The sequence below is a fragment of the Sinocyclocheilus grahami genome, unplaced genomic scaffold (assembly GCF_001515645.1).
Source record: "Sinocyclocheilus grahami isolate Dianchi unplaced genomic scaffold, SAMN03320097.WGS_v1.1 scaffold140.1, whole genome shotgun sequence".
In the NCBI taxonomy this organism is placed as follows: domain Eukaryota; kingdom Metazoa; phylum Chordata; class Actinopteri; order Cypriniformes; family Cyprinidae; genus Sinocyclocheilus; species Sinocyclocheilus grahami.
In genome coordinates this window covers 179,839-195,201 of record NW_015505319.1, presented here as the reverse complement: position 1 = coordinate 195,201, position 15,363 = coordinate 179,839, and the positions used below count along the sequence as shown (strand labels likewise).

Genomic DNA, 15,363 nt, shown 5'->3' with positions numbered 1-15,363 from the left:
AATTGGTGGCTGACTAAATACTTTTTTTCCCCACTGTATAAACATTAAAATTATATAATGACATAATTATGTTTCTACTCCAATTTGTTGAAAAGGTGGCTGCAATAAAAATTTGTTTTCATGACAGATTTATTCAAACTTAGATTAAAGAGATAGTTCACCCAAAAATGAAAATTCTGTCATTAATTACACACACTCGTGTTGTTCGAAATCCGTAAGACATTCGTTCATCTTCGGAACACAATTTAAGATATTTTTGATGAAATCTGAGGGCTCCCTAGACAGCAAGGTAACTACCACATTCAAGGAAAAGTGGTCCAGAAAAGTACCAAGATGTCCGTGTGACATCAGTGATTCAACTGTAAAGTTACGAAGCTACGAGAATACTTTTTTGGCACAAAGAAAACAAAAATAACGACTTTATTCCACATTTTCATCAAAATAATGAGAATACCACAAAAAAGTATTCTCGTAGCTTCGTAACTTTACAGTTGAACCACTGATGTCACACGGACTACTTTGTCGATCATCTTGGTACTTTTCTGGACCTTGAATGTGGTAGTTACCTTGCTGTCTATGGGAGGACATGTTGGACATATGTTTTTAAGAGAGCCCTCAGATTTCATCAAAAATATCTTAAATTGTGTTCCGAAGATGAACGAAGGTCTTACGGGTTTGGAACAACACGAGGGTGAGTAATTAATGACAGAATTTTCATTTTTGGGTGAACTAACCCTTTAAATAAAGACAACTAATATTAAGTAAAAATTAATAAAACAGTTCATGTTTAACAAAATGTTTTTTTTTTCTAGCTGAATAATGAGTTTATGTATGTTTATGTGATTTTGGTGAGATAAATGTAACATTACGTGCCTTATTGTTTACAAGCTGTTTTATTGGTGTCTTTTTAAAAACAAGAAATCGAAATTGTTAATCTAGCACTAGCACTACACATCTGACATGTTTATCTGTTGGAGTTTATCCACGTTGTGTGCACCATATGTGCCATCAAGAGAAATACTACTGCTAGAGTCAATGAATTCGGCCCTCCAAAACAGTTTTGGCCGAAACCGAAAATTCATTTTGGTGCAACACCATTTGGCATTATATTAGCAGTCAGGATATTAGGCATTCCCAACAAAGTTTAACAAGTCTATTCCAACAGCCTTCAAAGAGATGAAATGAGAAGGTTGGACGTACTTGACATTGGTGTTGGTGCAGATGATGTACTCAATCTCGTCTGAATAAGGGTTCTGGAAGGTGAAACTGCTGGTTCTGATGAGCATCCACTCTCGGTTCTTCAGCCGGAACCGATACATGACCGAGAGAACCTGCCCTTTCAGCTTGACCACCTAAACACCACAGGAGAACACAGGAGGACGGGGAACATCAGTTCACATCACATGCATTTACATCTTAGAAATTCAAACATCACATTACGCAACTGCATGTTACTTTGCGAAGAACTTTTAAAAGACCTTTTAGATAACTAATGGTGCGAACCTTGCCACTGTCGCTTTTGGCTTGCTTGGTTGGGGACGCTTGATTTCTGGCAATACTGTGGACTTGATTGCACAGACATTATTGGAAGATAGCTGAACTGGATGATGACCACTGACTCATCAATGAACTGAATTTAACTGAAAAATTGACTGTTTGTTACTGTCCTCTTGCATTATTGACAAACTATTTCCCTGTTTGACACTGTAAAGCACAATCTGAATTGTATAAAGCACTATATAAATAAAGGTGACCTGACTTAACTTGACAAATACGCTAACTACAGAGTTAGGTACAAACTAGCTAGTAATTACTGAGCCTCTAACGTGGACTTTATTATTTAAAGTAAGAACATACAAATGGCTGGTGCAACCCTACTGGGGTCTTTATTTTAATGCTTGACATGAGTGAACAATGACTGTAATCAGTGAAAGAATGAGCAAAATATGACCAATCGGTTCCTACAGCAAATACCAAACCTATTATTAAAGTCCCCCACCAGGATCTAAAATTAACGCTTGTCATGTGCCAAATGTGAACACAAATTGGCTTTAGAAATTAGGAGCATGAGGAATATTACATGCTTTATGCATGAGTGATTCAATTCAGAAAACAATCAAACCCACTGCATTACAGACAACATCAATGACTAACAAAGTTAGTGTTTACCTCAGTGGAAAATCTACCATCATTGGTTTTTCTAGGATGCATAAGAGTTTTTCCCCTTTCAGAACTCCATGTAGTCGATGCAAAAAAATAAGTACGAGGAGCAAGATCTCAATTTGTCATCTTCATGCTTTTGTGACAAGACAGGCTCATTTTGAGCTAAAGTCAGACTCTGAACTTTATCCACATGCTCTCCACAGTCACCTCTATTGTCACTTAAAGTAATGTTTGCCCATTCAAATACAGAGATTGCTTTAGATACAAAAGCTGTGTTCAGAGAAAACAACCTTCCATTCAACAGAGCATGAAAGACAACGAGAAAGATCTTCAGAGTTAAAAAAAAAACCCTGATGAAAACTGCTCTCTTAAACAGCACAGATGGCCACACTTCAAGTGAGAAAAAAAGAAAAAGGGAAACTTGACTTTTTTGGATGTACATTCTGCTTTGAGAGAGGAAAGAGGATATGGGATATATATTTTTTTCTGCTTAGTAGTAATAAACTGAGAAGTATACATAGTTAAGCAGTAAACAAATGCTACTGCTAAAGCAAATTTAATATAATTGGGAAACATCAATGCAAATCATATAATCTGATATAATTCTGAGAAACAGAATTTTCAATGACTTCGATTAGGCCATATAGCTGATAGCCAATACTGATAATTATTTTAGATTATAAAGCCAAATAACTGATTTATTGACTGATGACAGATATTGATCTACATTGTGAGACTAACAAAAAAAAAAGCTGATCTTTAAAGTTCAGATTTTAGTATTATTTCTGTAATATTATAGTATTTAATAATATATAGAATTCTTATTTTTCTATAAATATTTATAATTTTAATATATAGAGCTCTTATTTTTATTTCATCCTTTTTATTTTGTTTTATGTGCTTGTCATTTTTATTAGCTTTTGGATTCTTAAATATTTATATATAACTTTAAACTTTATTTAAGCTTTAGTTTTAGTAATTCTAGTACCTCAAGTTAATTTATTTCTGTTATGTGCCAAAGCAACATTTCCAATTTCTGTTTAGGTTTTTTAAGTTTAAGGTTTTTTTTCTAATATTTATATTTCATTTATGTAATATGTATATAATTTAAGTTGACTTTAGGAAGCCAGGGAATTCTGGATTGTGAAATCAGGGCAGGATCGTTTTCCATTCTTTTATGACAAATGGTCTCTTCATCTTCACGCGGTAAAGATTCTGTCAAGTAAGAATCCAGTAGTCCGCAACATCGAATTATTTCATGCAACCCCGTGAATGTATATTGTTCTAGTCTCTGACATCTGCCGAGACTCAATATCGAAACTACAGGCCAAGAATAACACGCTTTCACCGTCTCGCTACGCAAAAATTGTCGGCTTTTGTTCAACTTGGCTTCAAAAGTACAAGATAAGACACAGATAAGACTCAGAAACAGGTGTGTGTTTGCGGACGCCGCCTCGTGTGTGTGTGGTCTCGAGTTTTGAAGACATCCAGTTATCTGAAGGCTTTTCTGGATGTCAGCCAGAGGGGTCTTTATCAGCCGTCAACAGACCTACGCAGAGAAACAGGCGAAAGTACTTTGACAAATCTCTTTGTGGCGTACCTGACCACTCAACCTTGGCCTTCCAGGAGAAGTGAGGTGGAGGATTTGAGGGGCTTTTAAGAAGCGAAGCACGTAATATAGAGGGCACAATCATCTAGGGAGTAAAAACACTGCGCCCACCCTTCAAGTGCCCACAATATTATCCCGAGGTGGAATACCAACGCACACGCACACACACACACACACACAGTTGGCATAAATGCATGTGGACATCAGGATGTGAAGAGAATACTGATGATAGCTGTGAACTCACAGACAGGAAGTTGAAGACAAAGAAAAAGGGGCCAAAAAATACCAAAAGCTGGGGAAATAAAGAGCAGGATAAAAGAAAAACTGAGTTTTTGTAGAAGACCAAAGATAAGGAGACCGGATGAGATGCTCTTAACCTCATCCTGTATCCTTATCTTTGGCCTTTTACAAAAACTCAGTTTTAAAATTAAAATTAGTATTAAAATTACTAGAAATAATACTGAACAAAAAACTAAATTAAAGCTAACTATATATATATATATATATATATATATATATATATATATAACATGAACGACACAAAAATAACATTAATAACAAATAATAAATGTACAAAATGCCAGATTTAGCATTAAGGAAGTTAAGGATAAAGAAAAGGGTCTGGAAAAGAGTGAAAGTCAGGAAAATAAGGAGCAGGATAAAAGAAAAAAGGCAGGTTTTGCAAAAGACCAAAGATAAAGAGATGAGGTAAAGAGCAGGAACAGAGGTGATGCAACACGAAGAGCGAGAGGAGGAAATCAAAAAGACCTTGTGAAGACACCAGCTTGCGGTTTAATTGGCAGCGGGACACAAAAACAGAAAAACAAACAACAATAGCTGCAACAGAGAAAACCTCTTCAAATGGCATCCAAAAGGAAGACCGTGGAAGCGACCACTCAACCAGTCTTCAATGTTCTCAGCAGGTACTCGACGATCTCAGAGAAACTCTCAGCGGTGGCCAACCAACACGTATTAACTGATGGAGACTTTCAGCTACTGGTACTGAATGACTAACCAAGCAGCACTCAAGTTCACTTCCTAGTGCTGACTGGAGCAGGGGAAGCAAAGGATCGTGGTGCAGGAAGAATATGTTTTTACTGGCAAGCAATGTTTCACATAATGTCAGCCCAGAGCTCAGAGTTTGCTCTTTCACAGCTCTGGAGTCTAGCGAGTTCTCACCTTGTCTTAGATGTTTCTCCTAAAATTCCTGAGTAGAAACAAATGAAGAGTTCATTTGCAAAAACCGATAAACGCCACTTTAAAAAAAAAATGCATTATTTGTGCATTATTCTCCACATATAGCGCGATCTGAACCCTAAACACGTTTTGTCCACTTTCAAGGCATCACGAGTTCACGTTTTACTGCAGAAGCCGACACGCGCCCTGGTTGTTTTTGAACAGAAGCCGATAAATCCATTTTAGCGAATCAGCGCGCTGTATTCAGGTCAGGTGACAAGGCTAGTTTCACTTTGAAAAGACGTGCTAGCTGAGAGGAGTTTCATCAAAGGAACTTGGAAAATAAAAGCTGAAACGTTTTCACGGAAGCTTGCAAAAGCAGCGCATTACAATGGTGAAGGAAAAGCTCCGTGTATTGCGTGTAATCACATCCATACAGTTTATGATCACAACAACAATGTTTTTCAGGCATCTACATTGTCATCTGATGAGATTACAAAGATTAAACAAGACAAGCGCAGTTGTCAATGGAAGGCGACGAGACCTAAATTGTACGTAGATGAGATGCCTCTGGTTATAGTGCTTTTTAGATGGATGCTGAGGCTTTTTAGGTTGGGTAGAATCTGCGATCTCTGATCCAGTTTGTTTGATGGTTTCCATGGCTGCAATACTCGTGTTTTCTGCCAACTGGTAACCCGGGGTTTCAAAATACTATTGGGTAAACTGGCAATGGGCGGAATCACACAGACCAAAACAAAAACAGACATTCCGACACGGAACACACATATCAAAGTAAAATAACTGGCTGTTGCATGGTTTTTTTTGTAAAAAAGTATGTGAACTTAGCAGTTTCCTAAATATCTGCAAACATATTACGGTATTTTTATGCTTCAGTGCAGTCAGAAAAATTACATACAGCAACTTTAATATAAAGTTGCATGTTGAGTGAAACTGACCTGAGGCTGGTAGCCAATCACGTTGATGCAGCGAGGGTCCACGAAAGTGATAATGCCATCTGAGTTGTGGCGGGAAAGGAATTCCGTCGGCACAGAGAGTCCGTTCATATCCATGGAAACTGGAGAACTGGTCACCTGAGAGACAAGATAAAGGGATTTTTACAAAATCAGGATATTCAAACAAACAGACACATGTTTTGTAGGATAGGATTCATAGGATTATGAAAGAATTAGTTATAGTTGTCTATGCACATTAAGATGTGGGAAGGTATTTACTGAATAAAAATCACATTTAAATGCTAGACATATCAAAAAGACATGGATTAGACATATTTTGAAACATTAAGATTTCAAAAGTTGAAACAGTTTTCTGCAGTGACCCGGAGTATAACAAGTGAGTTTGTTATTTGAGAGATGACATGGTGCTTTTTTTATAATGAAAGATGACTTAAGCTTCCAGAAATATCATGTGACAAAAAATGTAGGTTTAGGTAAATGTCAGAATCAACATATCCCAATACATCTTCTGTCCAGATTATGTATTACATACATTCTGAAATCTCAGACTTATCAGAACTCATCGATATAAATTAAATACTATATTCCAAAGGGAGAATCAATGATCTCTGATGCATTTGTCTTTAACTCATCTTGATCTATGAAGTTGTATTAAGAAACAATGCAATGTTGTTGCATGCATGTGTACAACAACACTTGGAGATGTGGGTTGTTGCTAGGAGGTTGCTATGTAGTTTAGGAGTGATTTTAGCAAGTTATGTTTGCGAGCGTGTTGTGGAAGCTTACAAATATGTTGCTATGTGGTTGCTGGGGTGTTCTGGATGGTCACTAGCCTGTTGCTATATGGTTGCTAGGGTGTTTTAGTTGTTAGAATGTTGCTATGCGGTTGTTAGGGTGTTCTGGTTGTTAGAATGTTGTCATGCGGTTGCTAGGGTGTTCTTGTTGTTAGAATGTTGCCATGAGGTTATTAGCATGTTCTAGTTTTTTAAATGTTGCTATGCGGTTATTAGGGTGTTCTACTTGTTAGAAAGTTGTCATGCGGTTGCTAGGATGTTCTAGTTTTTAGAATGTTGCCATGAGGTTACTAGGAAGTTCTACTTGTTAGAATGTTTCCATGCAGTTGCTAGGGTGGTCTAGTTTTTAGAATGTTGCCATGCAGTTACTAGGATGTTCTAGTTGTTACAATATTGCCAGTCTTCCAATCGCAACCAAGCAGTATTTGCTGGTTTGACCTGCTTCTGTATCTTCATCCGGGATGGTCATACCTGGAAAAGTCACAAGAAGAGTCATTTGTCCAAACAAACACTAACAGCAGACTGAAAACATGTGGAGATCCTGATGACCAACATGTTTATTCCTACATAATTTTCTAATGAGATGCTCTGTTGCAACAGCACACAAGGACCTGTTTGGGAATCTTTGCGCAAAAACGTCTCTTCGAGCCCACTAATAGCATCTGCTTGATATTTTTGTCCACGTCTCCTTGACTCATCAGGAGTTTGCATAATGCATAATGACTTTTAGTTGTCCAAAACCAGTAGCAAAGCAGTTATTGTTCCTGGATGCTGTCGTGACGTGGAGTAAATGGGACATGAAGTCACGGCAGATGGGAATCAGGGCGGAGGAGCGATTCCTATCCTGGAGTTTGTTTAAGCAGGAACATGAATCTCTTTTTAATTACTTTAATGATTTCTCGTCGACACACTTCCTACTTTGACTTGATCCATAACTATTTAAAGACTTTCTATAAATGAATAAGAAAACCACAACTGGAACCAAGGCCACTGAAAAACTCTTGCAAACCAACTTCTCAAGGTTAAACTGATTCAAACCAGTAACTTTTGAGTCTTTTAGACTAATTCATTTAAAGAATCGCATCATAAGACTATACACTTGTCACACTTTATGTTTGCTTTTTACGAATGCAGCAAATATATACAGTACAATATAAATACAGAGAGACATATGGTAAATGTATTGCCTCATTGTCATTATTTCATGGTCTGTTCCCACATTCACACTGCAAACTGTCACCTCGAGTAAAATACAACTCAATTCATCAGCGGCGCATGCCGGTGCAGGGAACACTAGTTCGCAAAACTAATGACTCTGTGCTACAAATAAACAGGAACGGAATATATATCACTGAATAAATGACACATTCAGGAGAAAAAAACCTTCTCTACAAGCAGGCTGCATACTATGGACAGATGCACCGATGGTTTGAATTAATTTACTGCCTTTAATTTGCACAAACTGACATTATACAAGCAGACAGAATTCATTTGGTCGCATATCAAAGTAATAAAGAGCACATAAAGTCTTGTGTTTATGCAAACGCAATGAAACTGATCAACAATGCATATCAGGGCCATCTGGTGAGGCCAGAGCGCTTCCTAACTACGTTAAAGCAGTGATTACCATTCAGTGTGATGAAAACGATTCGAGATGTCTTTGTTTAGATCACCACATTCCGATATGACACCATAATGGCTGACAATCAAGCGTTGCGGGTTATTTTTATCCTTACTTTGTGCCACTATGCAACAAACAGGATGTCCAGCATGTGTAATTAATTTTTACGACACACACATTTGTTGGAGATGCGCTTGGGGAATACCTGGACAACCTCCAGCAAAGATATGAAGGTATAAGTTCACATTTTTGAATTCAGGGTTGCTCAATTCTATTTCTTCTTTTCTCACTGCACACATGCTGTTGTGCTAATGGGAATCGCAGGCCGGGGGGGGATTTTGCATGCCGGTGTCATATGGGAGTCATCCAAAACTCCAGACAGTTCTGCCGACTGAAGGATTCTAATGGAATTTAACACCGAATTCCAGAGTTCTGATAGTTCAAGGAGTTCAAACACATGTTTCAAACAATGTGTTCCATTAGGCTTCGGATTGTGAGTTTGAGGACTTAAGCAAAACACATTCATAATGTTGCTACTACTCATTTGTACTCAGATATTGAGTAAAAAATGTTTTTACTAATATTAACAAGTGGAACTTGTTGAAGTGGTTCCAAAAAAGATTCACTGAATCATTTGCATCACTGCATGCTGATGTTAAATGCAAACTTAAAGGAATACTTCACCCAAAAATGAAAACTGTCATCTTTTAATTACCTTCATGATGCTACAAACCCATAAGACTTTGGTTCGTCTTCAAAACACAAATTAAGATTTTTTTAAATTAAGTTTTAATGAAACCTAAGGTCCTGAATCAACGAGCACAAGACGCATGGGTGAGCTTTGCCATTATGTCTTCGCTACGTACTGTATGTGTGTTTATCAAATAAGTCTGTTCATCATATTTCCATATACATATTATACTAGTCTCAAATCAACTTTTAGTTACTCACTCCACAAACCTGGTACACTTCTGTGTATTGGTTTGTTTGTATATTTGTATGCTTCTCTCTGATTCAGTGGCTTTGGACTGACTGTGTTTGAGTGTGTTTGTGTAAGTACCCGCTGGCGGCCAGGCCTTGATGTAGCCGGTACAGTGCACAACAGAGTACTGCGCCTCCCCCTCCTTAGATGGGCCAAGACCATTCCTGTGAACGAAAGAGACACACAAAGAGAATGAAACCAACAAAACATGTCTGGTACTCGTGTTTGGTACTTTAAAGTTGGCATTCGGGACATTTGAGGATTACGTTCTGCAGGATCTGATTTGGAAAGCCGGCACGAACCTCAGTAAAAATGTTCCCTTTAGCATTTCACATCAAAACAAAACACAGAAGCACAACAACAACACGACTCCATCTGCACACATCAAGATGATTGCAGTTCTGCTTTCCTAAAGTTTGTATTTCAATACCATTTTCAATTCATTGCTGTTTAAAAGTTTGGGGTTGGTAAGATTTTATGTTTGTATGTTCTTATGCTCACCAAGGCCGCATTTATTTGATCAAAAATACAGTAAATTATTAAATAATATTACTATTTAAAATATCTGTTTTGTATTAGAAAATACTTACAAATTTTATTTATTTCTGTGATGCAAAGCTGAATTTGCAGCATCATTACTCCAGTCTTCAGTGTCACATGATCTTCAGAAATCATTCTAATATGCTGATTTTCTGCTCAAGAAACATTTCTAATTATGATCAAATATTGAAAACCATTTGCCATTTAATATTTGTGTTTTTTCTTCTTCTTCAGGATTCTTTGATGAACAAAGTTCAAAAGAAGAGCTTTTATTTGAAATACAAATCATTTGTAACATCATAAATGTCTTTCCTATGATTTTTTTTGATCGTTGCAATGCATTCTTTTGTATAAAAGTTAATTTCCAATTCTCACTATATACTAGTTGTTCATTAGCATGCATATTACTAGCATATTGGCCATTTATTAGTACTTATAACCACATATTAATGCCTTATTCTGCATGACCATATTTTAGATCCCTTAATCCTACCTAAACTTAACAACTACCTTACTAACTATTAATAAGCAGTAATTAGGAGTTTATTGAGGCAAAAGTCATAGTTAATAGTGAGAACTGGACATTAAAATAAAGTGTGACCTAAATATTAGTTTCAGTTTAGTTTTTATTTCTATTTAGGTTTTAGATATTTCATGCAAGTAATGCAATTTCTATGTGTATAACACCAACAAACAGAATTGTAAATAATTTTGTCAAAACGTAATGAATTGTAGCACTGACACATTGAAATGTATTTTTAACACTGAAAACAATGTACAGACTTTAAGTAATTAAACACGATGAACAAAAATATTCATTAAAAAGAATAGTTTAGGAGATATTAGAAAAGCGAGGGGCAAACAAAATTTGCACATTATGGACTCTGAATCTGACTTTTTTGTTCCATCCATTAATACTAAAAACTTTATTTTTGTTTATTTCAGATTTCGGGTCCAACTTCTAGCTATGTCATGCCATTTATTATATTATAAACTGTATAATATAAAAATATTATAACTGTGCAAGAAACACCAGGTCATGGGTTTGATTCCCAGGGAAAACACGTAATGATAAAGAATATTGCTTGAGTGCACTTATGCAAGTCATTATGGATAAAAGCATCTACCATTTCATTATAATAATAATAATAATAATAATTCATTACATTTATATAGCGCTTTTCTAAGCACTCAAAGCGCTTTACATTGTCAGGGGGTATCTCCTCATCCACCACCAGTGTGCAGCATCCACCTGGATGATGCGACGGCAGCCATAGTGCGCCAGAACGCCCACCACAAACCAGCTTATTGGTGGAGAAGAGACAGAATGATGAAGCCAATCAGTAGATATGGGGATTATTAGGATGCCATGATGATCAGAGGCCAATGGGCAAATTTGGCCAGGATGCTGAGGTCACACCTCTACTCTTTTCAAAAGACATCCTGGGATTTTTAATGACCACAGAGAGTCAGGTCCTCGGTTTAACGTCTCATCCGAAGGATGGTGCTTGTTGTCAGTATAGTGTCCCCGTCACTACACTGGGGCGTTAGGACCCACACAGACAACAGGGTGAGCACCCCCTGCTGGCCTCACTAACAGCTCTTCCAGCAGCAACCTAGTTTTCCCAGGAGGTCTCCCATCCAGGTACTGACCAGGCTCAGCCCTGCTTAGTTTCAGTGGGTAACCAGTCTTGGACTGCAGGGTGAAATGGCTGCCGGTATGATATGCTATTATAAATAGTAATGAAAATCAACTTTTTTTGTTTTGGATTTAGCATCAACAATATCCTTCATCCACACTGGCCCCTCTCACCTCGTTTTGTGAACTGTATGACACTTTTGTACAAATGCTTGACACACGTACGCCATTTATCAACTAGACATCTGCTATGTACTTTTCTCTCAGATGTTCCTGGAAGAAGTGATTCCTGCATTCCAGAGTTGTCAAAACCCGCAAAACACACAGCGCTGCAAGTTTGATGCAGACCAACAAGACGCCTGCTGCAGAGAGGAGGCCAGCGGGTTAAACATCAGGGTCAAAGGGCAAATTACAGGAGGAATGAACAGGAACATTGGCGTTACATTCTTAGGAACAAATTCTAAGAATTTACTTAAAGGAAGCTAAATTCCTAGAAGTTGTTCACGTAATACCAAATGTTCTAATTGACACCGAAAAGTGTCGCAAGACAAATTGTGGTTCAGATAAGAGTTTATTTAATAAACCGAGTGCTGCTACTTTCATTGTTTGAAGACTTACCATTATACCATGTTCAAAAAAAAAAAAAAAAAGTGAAATCTTGCTGGTGTAACTGATGTATTCAGGTTCATTCAGTCATATTAAATTATATTTTTTGACTTAAATCAAACTAGTTAATTTGTATGTTACCACGATTTTTAGGTTAACTGACAAAACATGTTCTCAGAGTAATACCATGGTACTTTTTTGTTAGTTTAGTTTTTAATGGGTTTGATTGCATGTGTAAGCCAAAAAAAATTGAACTAGCAATGTAACTTACTGCATAAGTTCCGTTTTGAATTAGAGGATGTTTGGTTAATAGTTTGGGGTTGAATAACTGCAGAATTGGGTGAAAATTTGAAAAAAATTATTCTTACCTGTATCTCTTTCTCATGCTGGACAACCGATTCAGTGAAATATGATCCAGTGGAGCACTGCCACACCTAAATAAACATATAAAAACAGTTAAATTCTCATCATAAATGGATAAGAATACAAATACGATGTACATTTTTGTTAAACATTAAAGTTTAGAAACCTCAAATTAAATAGGTTATTTATGAAAATAAAACGATGAAAAAAAATATATGAAAAAAGCAAAGAAGATTCTGATTAAATAAAATGTACTCAAGGGCTGTATTAACCAGAAAGTAATGTAACAAACAAACAAAAAAGAGGAAATAATGACAGTTACATTTTTTTTGTTAAACATTAAACTTTGGAAACTTCTACCTAATTATATTTATACCTAGTTATGACATTAATGATCACTATAAAAAATATTGCATTACTATTATAATAATGATACAAAGTTTAAATAAGCAAAGATTTAGAATAAATAATGTGTACTCAGAAAAATAAATAAACAAAAAAAAAAAAATATATATATATTTTTTAAGAAAAGACTGACAATTCAAAATTTGTGTTAAACTTTGGAAACCTCAACTTAATTATTGGCACTTATGGCACAAATTATCACTTATTTTAATAAAAAAATGTTTTTATCATTTTATCTGTTCATGATAAAAAAATTAAATATGAAGTTCCTTAAGTGTAGCACAACCAGCAAAGAAGATTCAGATTAAATAATATGTACTCAGAGTTTGCGTTAACTAGAAAATAATTAAATTCATTCATTCATTCATTAATAAAAGATTGACACTTCAGTCATTTTGACAGATAAAAACAAGAATACTTACAGGTATATATATATATATATATATATATATAAAAATCAAAGCTAAAAAAGGTGATTTTTACAAGTCAGTTCAAAGTGATAACTAATAATTATTTATAGCACAAGCACTGATGTATGCTAGTTACCATATCATGACTATATATAGCTGTTATCATTTGAATCCAGCCAGCAAAGACAGTAAAGACTACATGAGTGACCTGAAATCTCTGACCCTGTTGAGGAGTAAAACAGTTCACATCTGTTCCAACTTGAGCTGTTTATCTCCCAAAATCCCTTCCATTCAACCTGGCAAGACAGTCTGTCTCTGTCAAATAGGTTGTCCAGTTATGCAAATAAACAGCACGTACGTTTTTGGATGACAAGTAAGCAAGCATCCCTTAGAGTTGAGTCATCATGATATCTAATAGCATTAAAGCATTGTGTAAGAACGACGATCATGTTTTCGAAGGGTTCTGTTTATCTCAAGCGTTTTTACACACACTCAACAGATGCGCTCATTTGCTGGCATGCGGTTTCAATCTGTCAAAGAGCCACAAATAGAAAACATTAAACATGAGCACATTCTTGATGTCGCTAACTCTCATATTTACGTGCTCAAGGAAGCACAAAAACACATGTGGCTTAATCATACGTTATGTTGGAATTTGCTCGTCATGGTTTGTGACTTAAACTAGGACGGACATTCGAAACTAAATCGGGAAATGCATCTTTGCATCTGTTGTTAGCCTAAAAAGAGACCGTTTCAAAACAACATTATGAATGAAAACACCTTCTAAACGTACTGCAGGAAGGACAGGAATGATCAGCAACAACAACAATCACGTTTCTGTTTGCCTCATTGCTGACAAATCCAATTATTAATGCATTTTGTTGTCTTGAAAGTTCATGGAGGCTTTAAAATGAAACAGCAAAAATTGTATTTTTATGCTCAAAATAAAAGACGGCGAAAAAAAACACTTGGATAAAAAGGTAAATATTTCATACAGGATCATAATGAAGCAGTTTAGGACAGAAACGTGCTGAGACTCTATTAATGTTATGCAGATTGACTGATTCTATAACACTTTCATTAATAAACATAGGTGTGAATTTATTTATAAGTAGTGATATAAATGTTCCACAATAATAACCTTTTTAAACAAACAATAAAATCAATCTGTTGAGAGTGGCATCCTAATATCTAAAAAATGGACGATGATGATGGTTCATTTGTTTTATTGTACAACCCCAAATTTTGTGTTCCCGTCATTTTACTGACGACTGCTTCTCTAATCTCGTGGAGTTCAACATGAGATTCACAAAACGCTTGCTGTTGAAAGATGAGCTCAGTACCCAATATCCACTGAAACACTACCTGTATGTATGATAAATAATAGATGTTCATATTTTATACTGAGAGTTCAAAAATACAAAACCATGGCAACGGGCGTATTATTTCTGACACACGCTGTATGCAGTAGACCAATCACAACTGACTGAGCCATCTGACCAATCAGAGCAGAGCAGGCTCACAGAAAGGAGGGGTTTAGAGAGACCGAATCTTAGAACTGCTTCGAATTAATCGTTTGAGAATCGCTGGAAAATGAGGTGATATTAAATACATATATTAAAGGGGTGGTTCAGTGTTTTTTTTCTAGGCTTGATTGTGTTTATGGGGTGCAGTCTAACATGTGTTAATGCTTTGTTTTTTAAAAAACGCATTATTTTTCACATAATTTACCTTTATTCCACACCGCTCTGTCCCTTCTCTTAAACACCCTGATCATTTCCTTCTTTTATGAAGCCCCTCCCTCAGAAATAGTCGATGGGCTCTGATTGGTTAGCTAGCCCAGTGTGTTGTGATTGGCTAAACCGCGTCTAGTGCACGTCAAAACGTCCCGCCCCTCAGCTCAGCAGCATGTGCTCCGTTAATATCGCTTATCAGTTTGAGCCCGATTGAGAAGCAGATGATATTATTGAAGAGGATCGTGCAGAACCTGTGCAAGCACGGCTTTTAATAGTAGGCCTATGTTTTTTGTTTGTTGTTGTCTCATACTTTTAGATACGCTGTTATTTGTAAATGCTACTGCT

At 36.3% G+C, this 15,363-nt stretch overlaps 1 protein-coding gene across 1 annotated transcript in view; it reads right to left on the bottom strand.

Moving 5' to 3' along the window:
- LOC107591303 (aryl hydrocarbon receptor nuclear translocator 2-like) overlaps positions 1-15,363 on the bottom strand; it is an 82,857-nt gene that overhangs the window by 29,026 nt on the left and 38,468 nt on the right. The window contains exons 8-13 of the mRNA XM_016280427.1: positions 12,473-12,538; positions 9,398-9,483; positions 7,114-7,187; positions 5,901-6,042; positions 1,456-1,466; positions 1,201-1,352 (exon numbers count right to left, since the gene is read on the bottom strand). Coding sequence (XP_016135913.1) covers positions 1,201-1,352; positions 1,456-1,466; positions 5,901-6,042; positions 7,114-7,187; positions 9,398-9,483; positions 12,473-12,538 — 531 coding nt within the window. The remainder of the gene's footprint in view (positions 1-1,200; positions 1,353-1,455; positions 1,467-5,900; positions 6,043-7,113; positions 7,188-9,397; positions 9,484-12,472; positions 12,539-15,363) is intronic.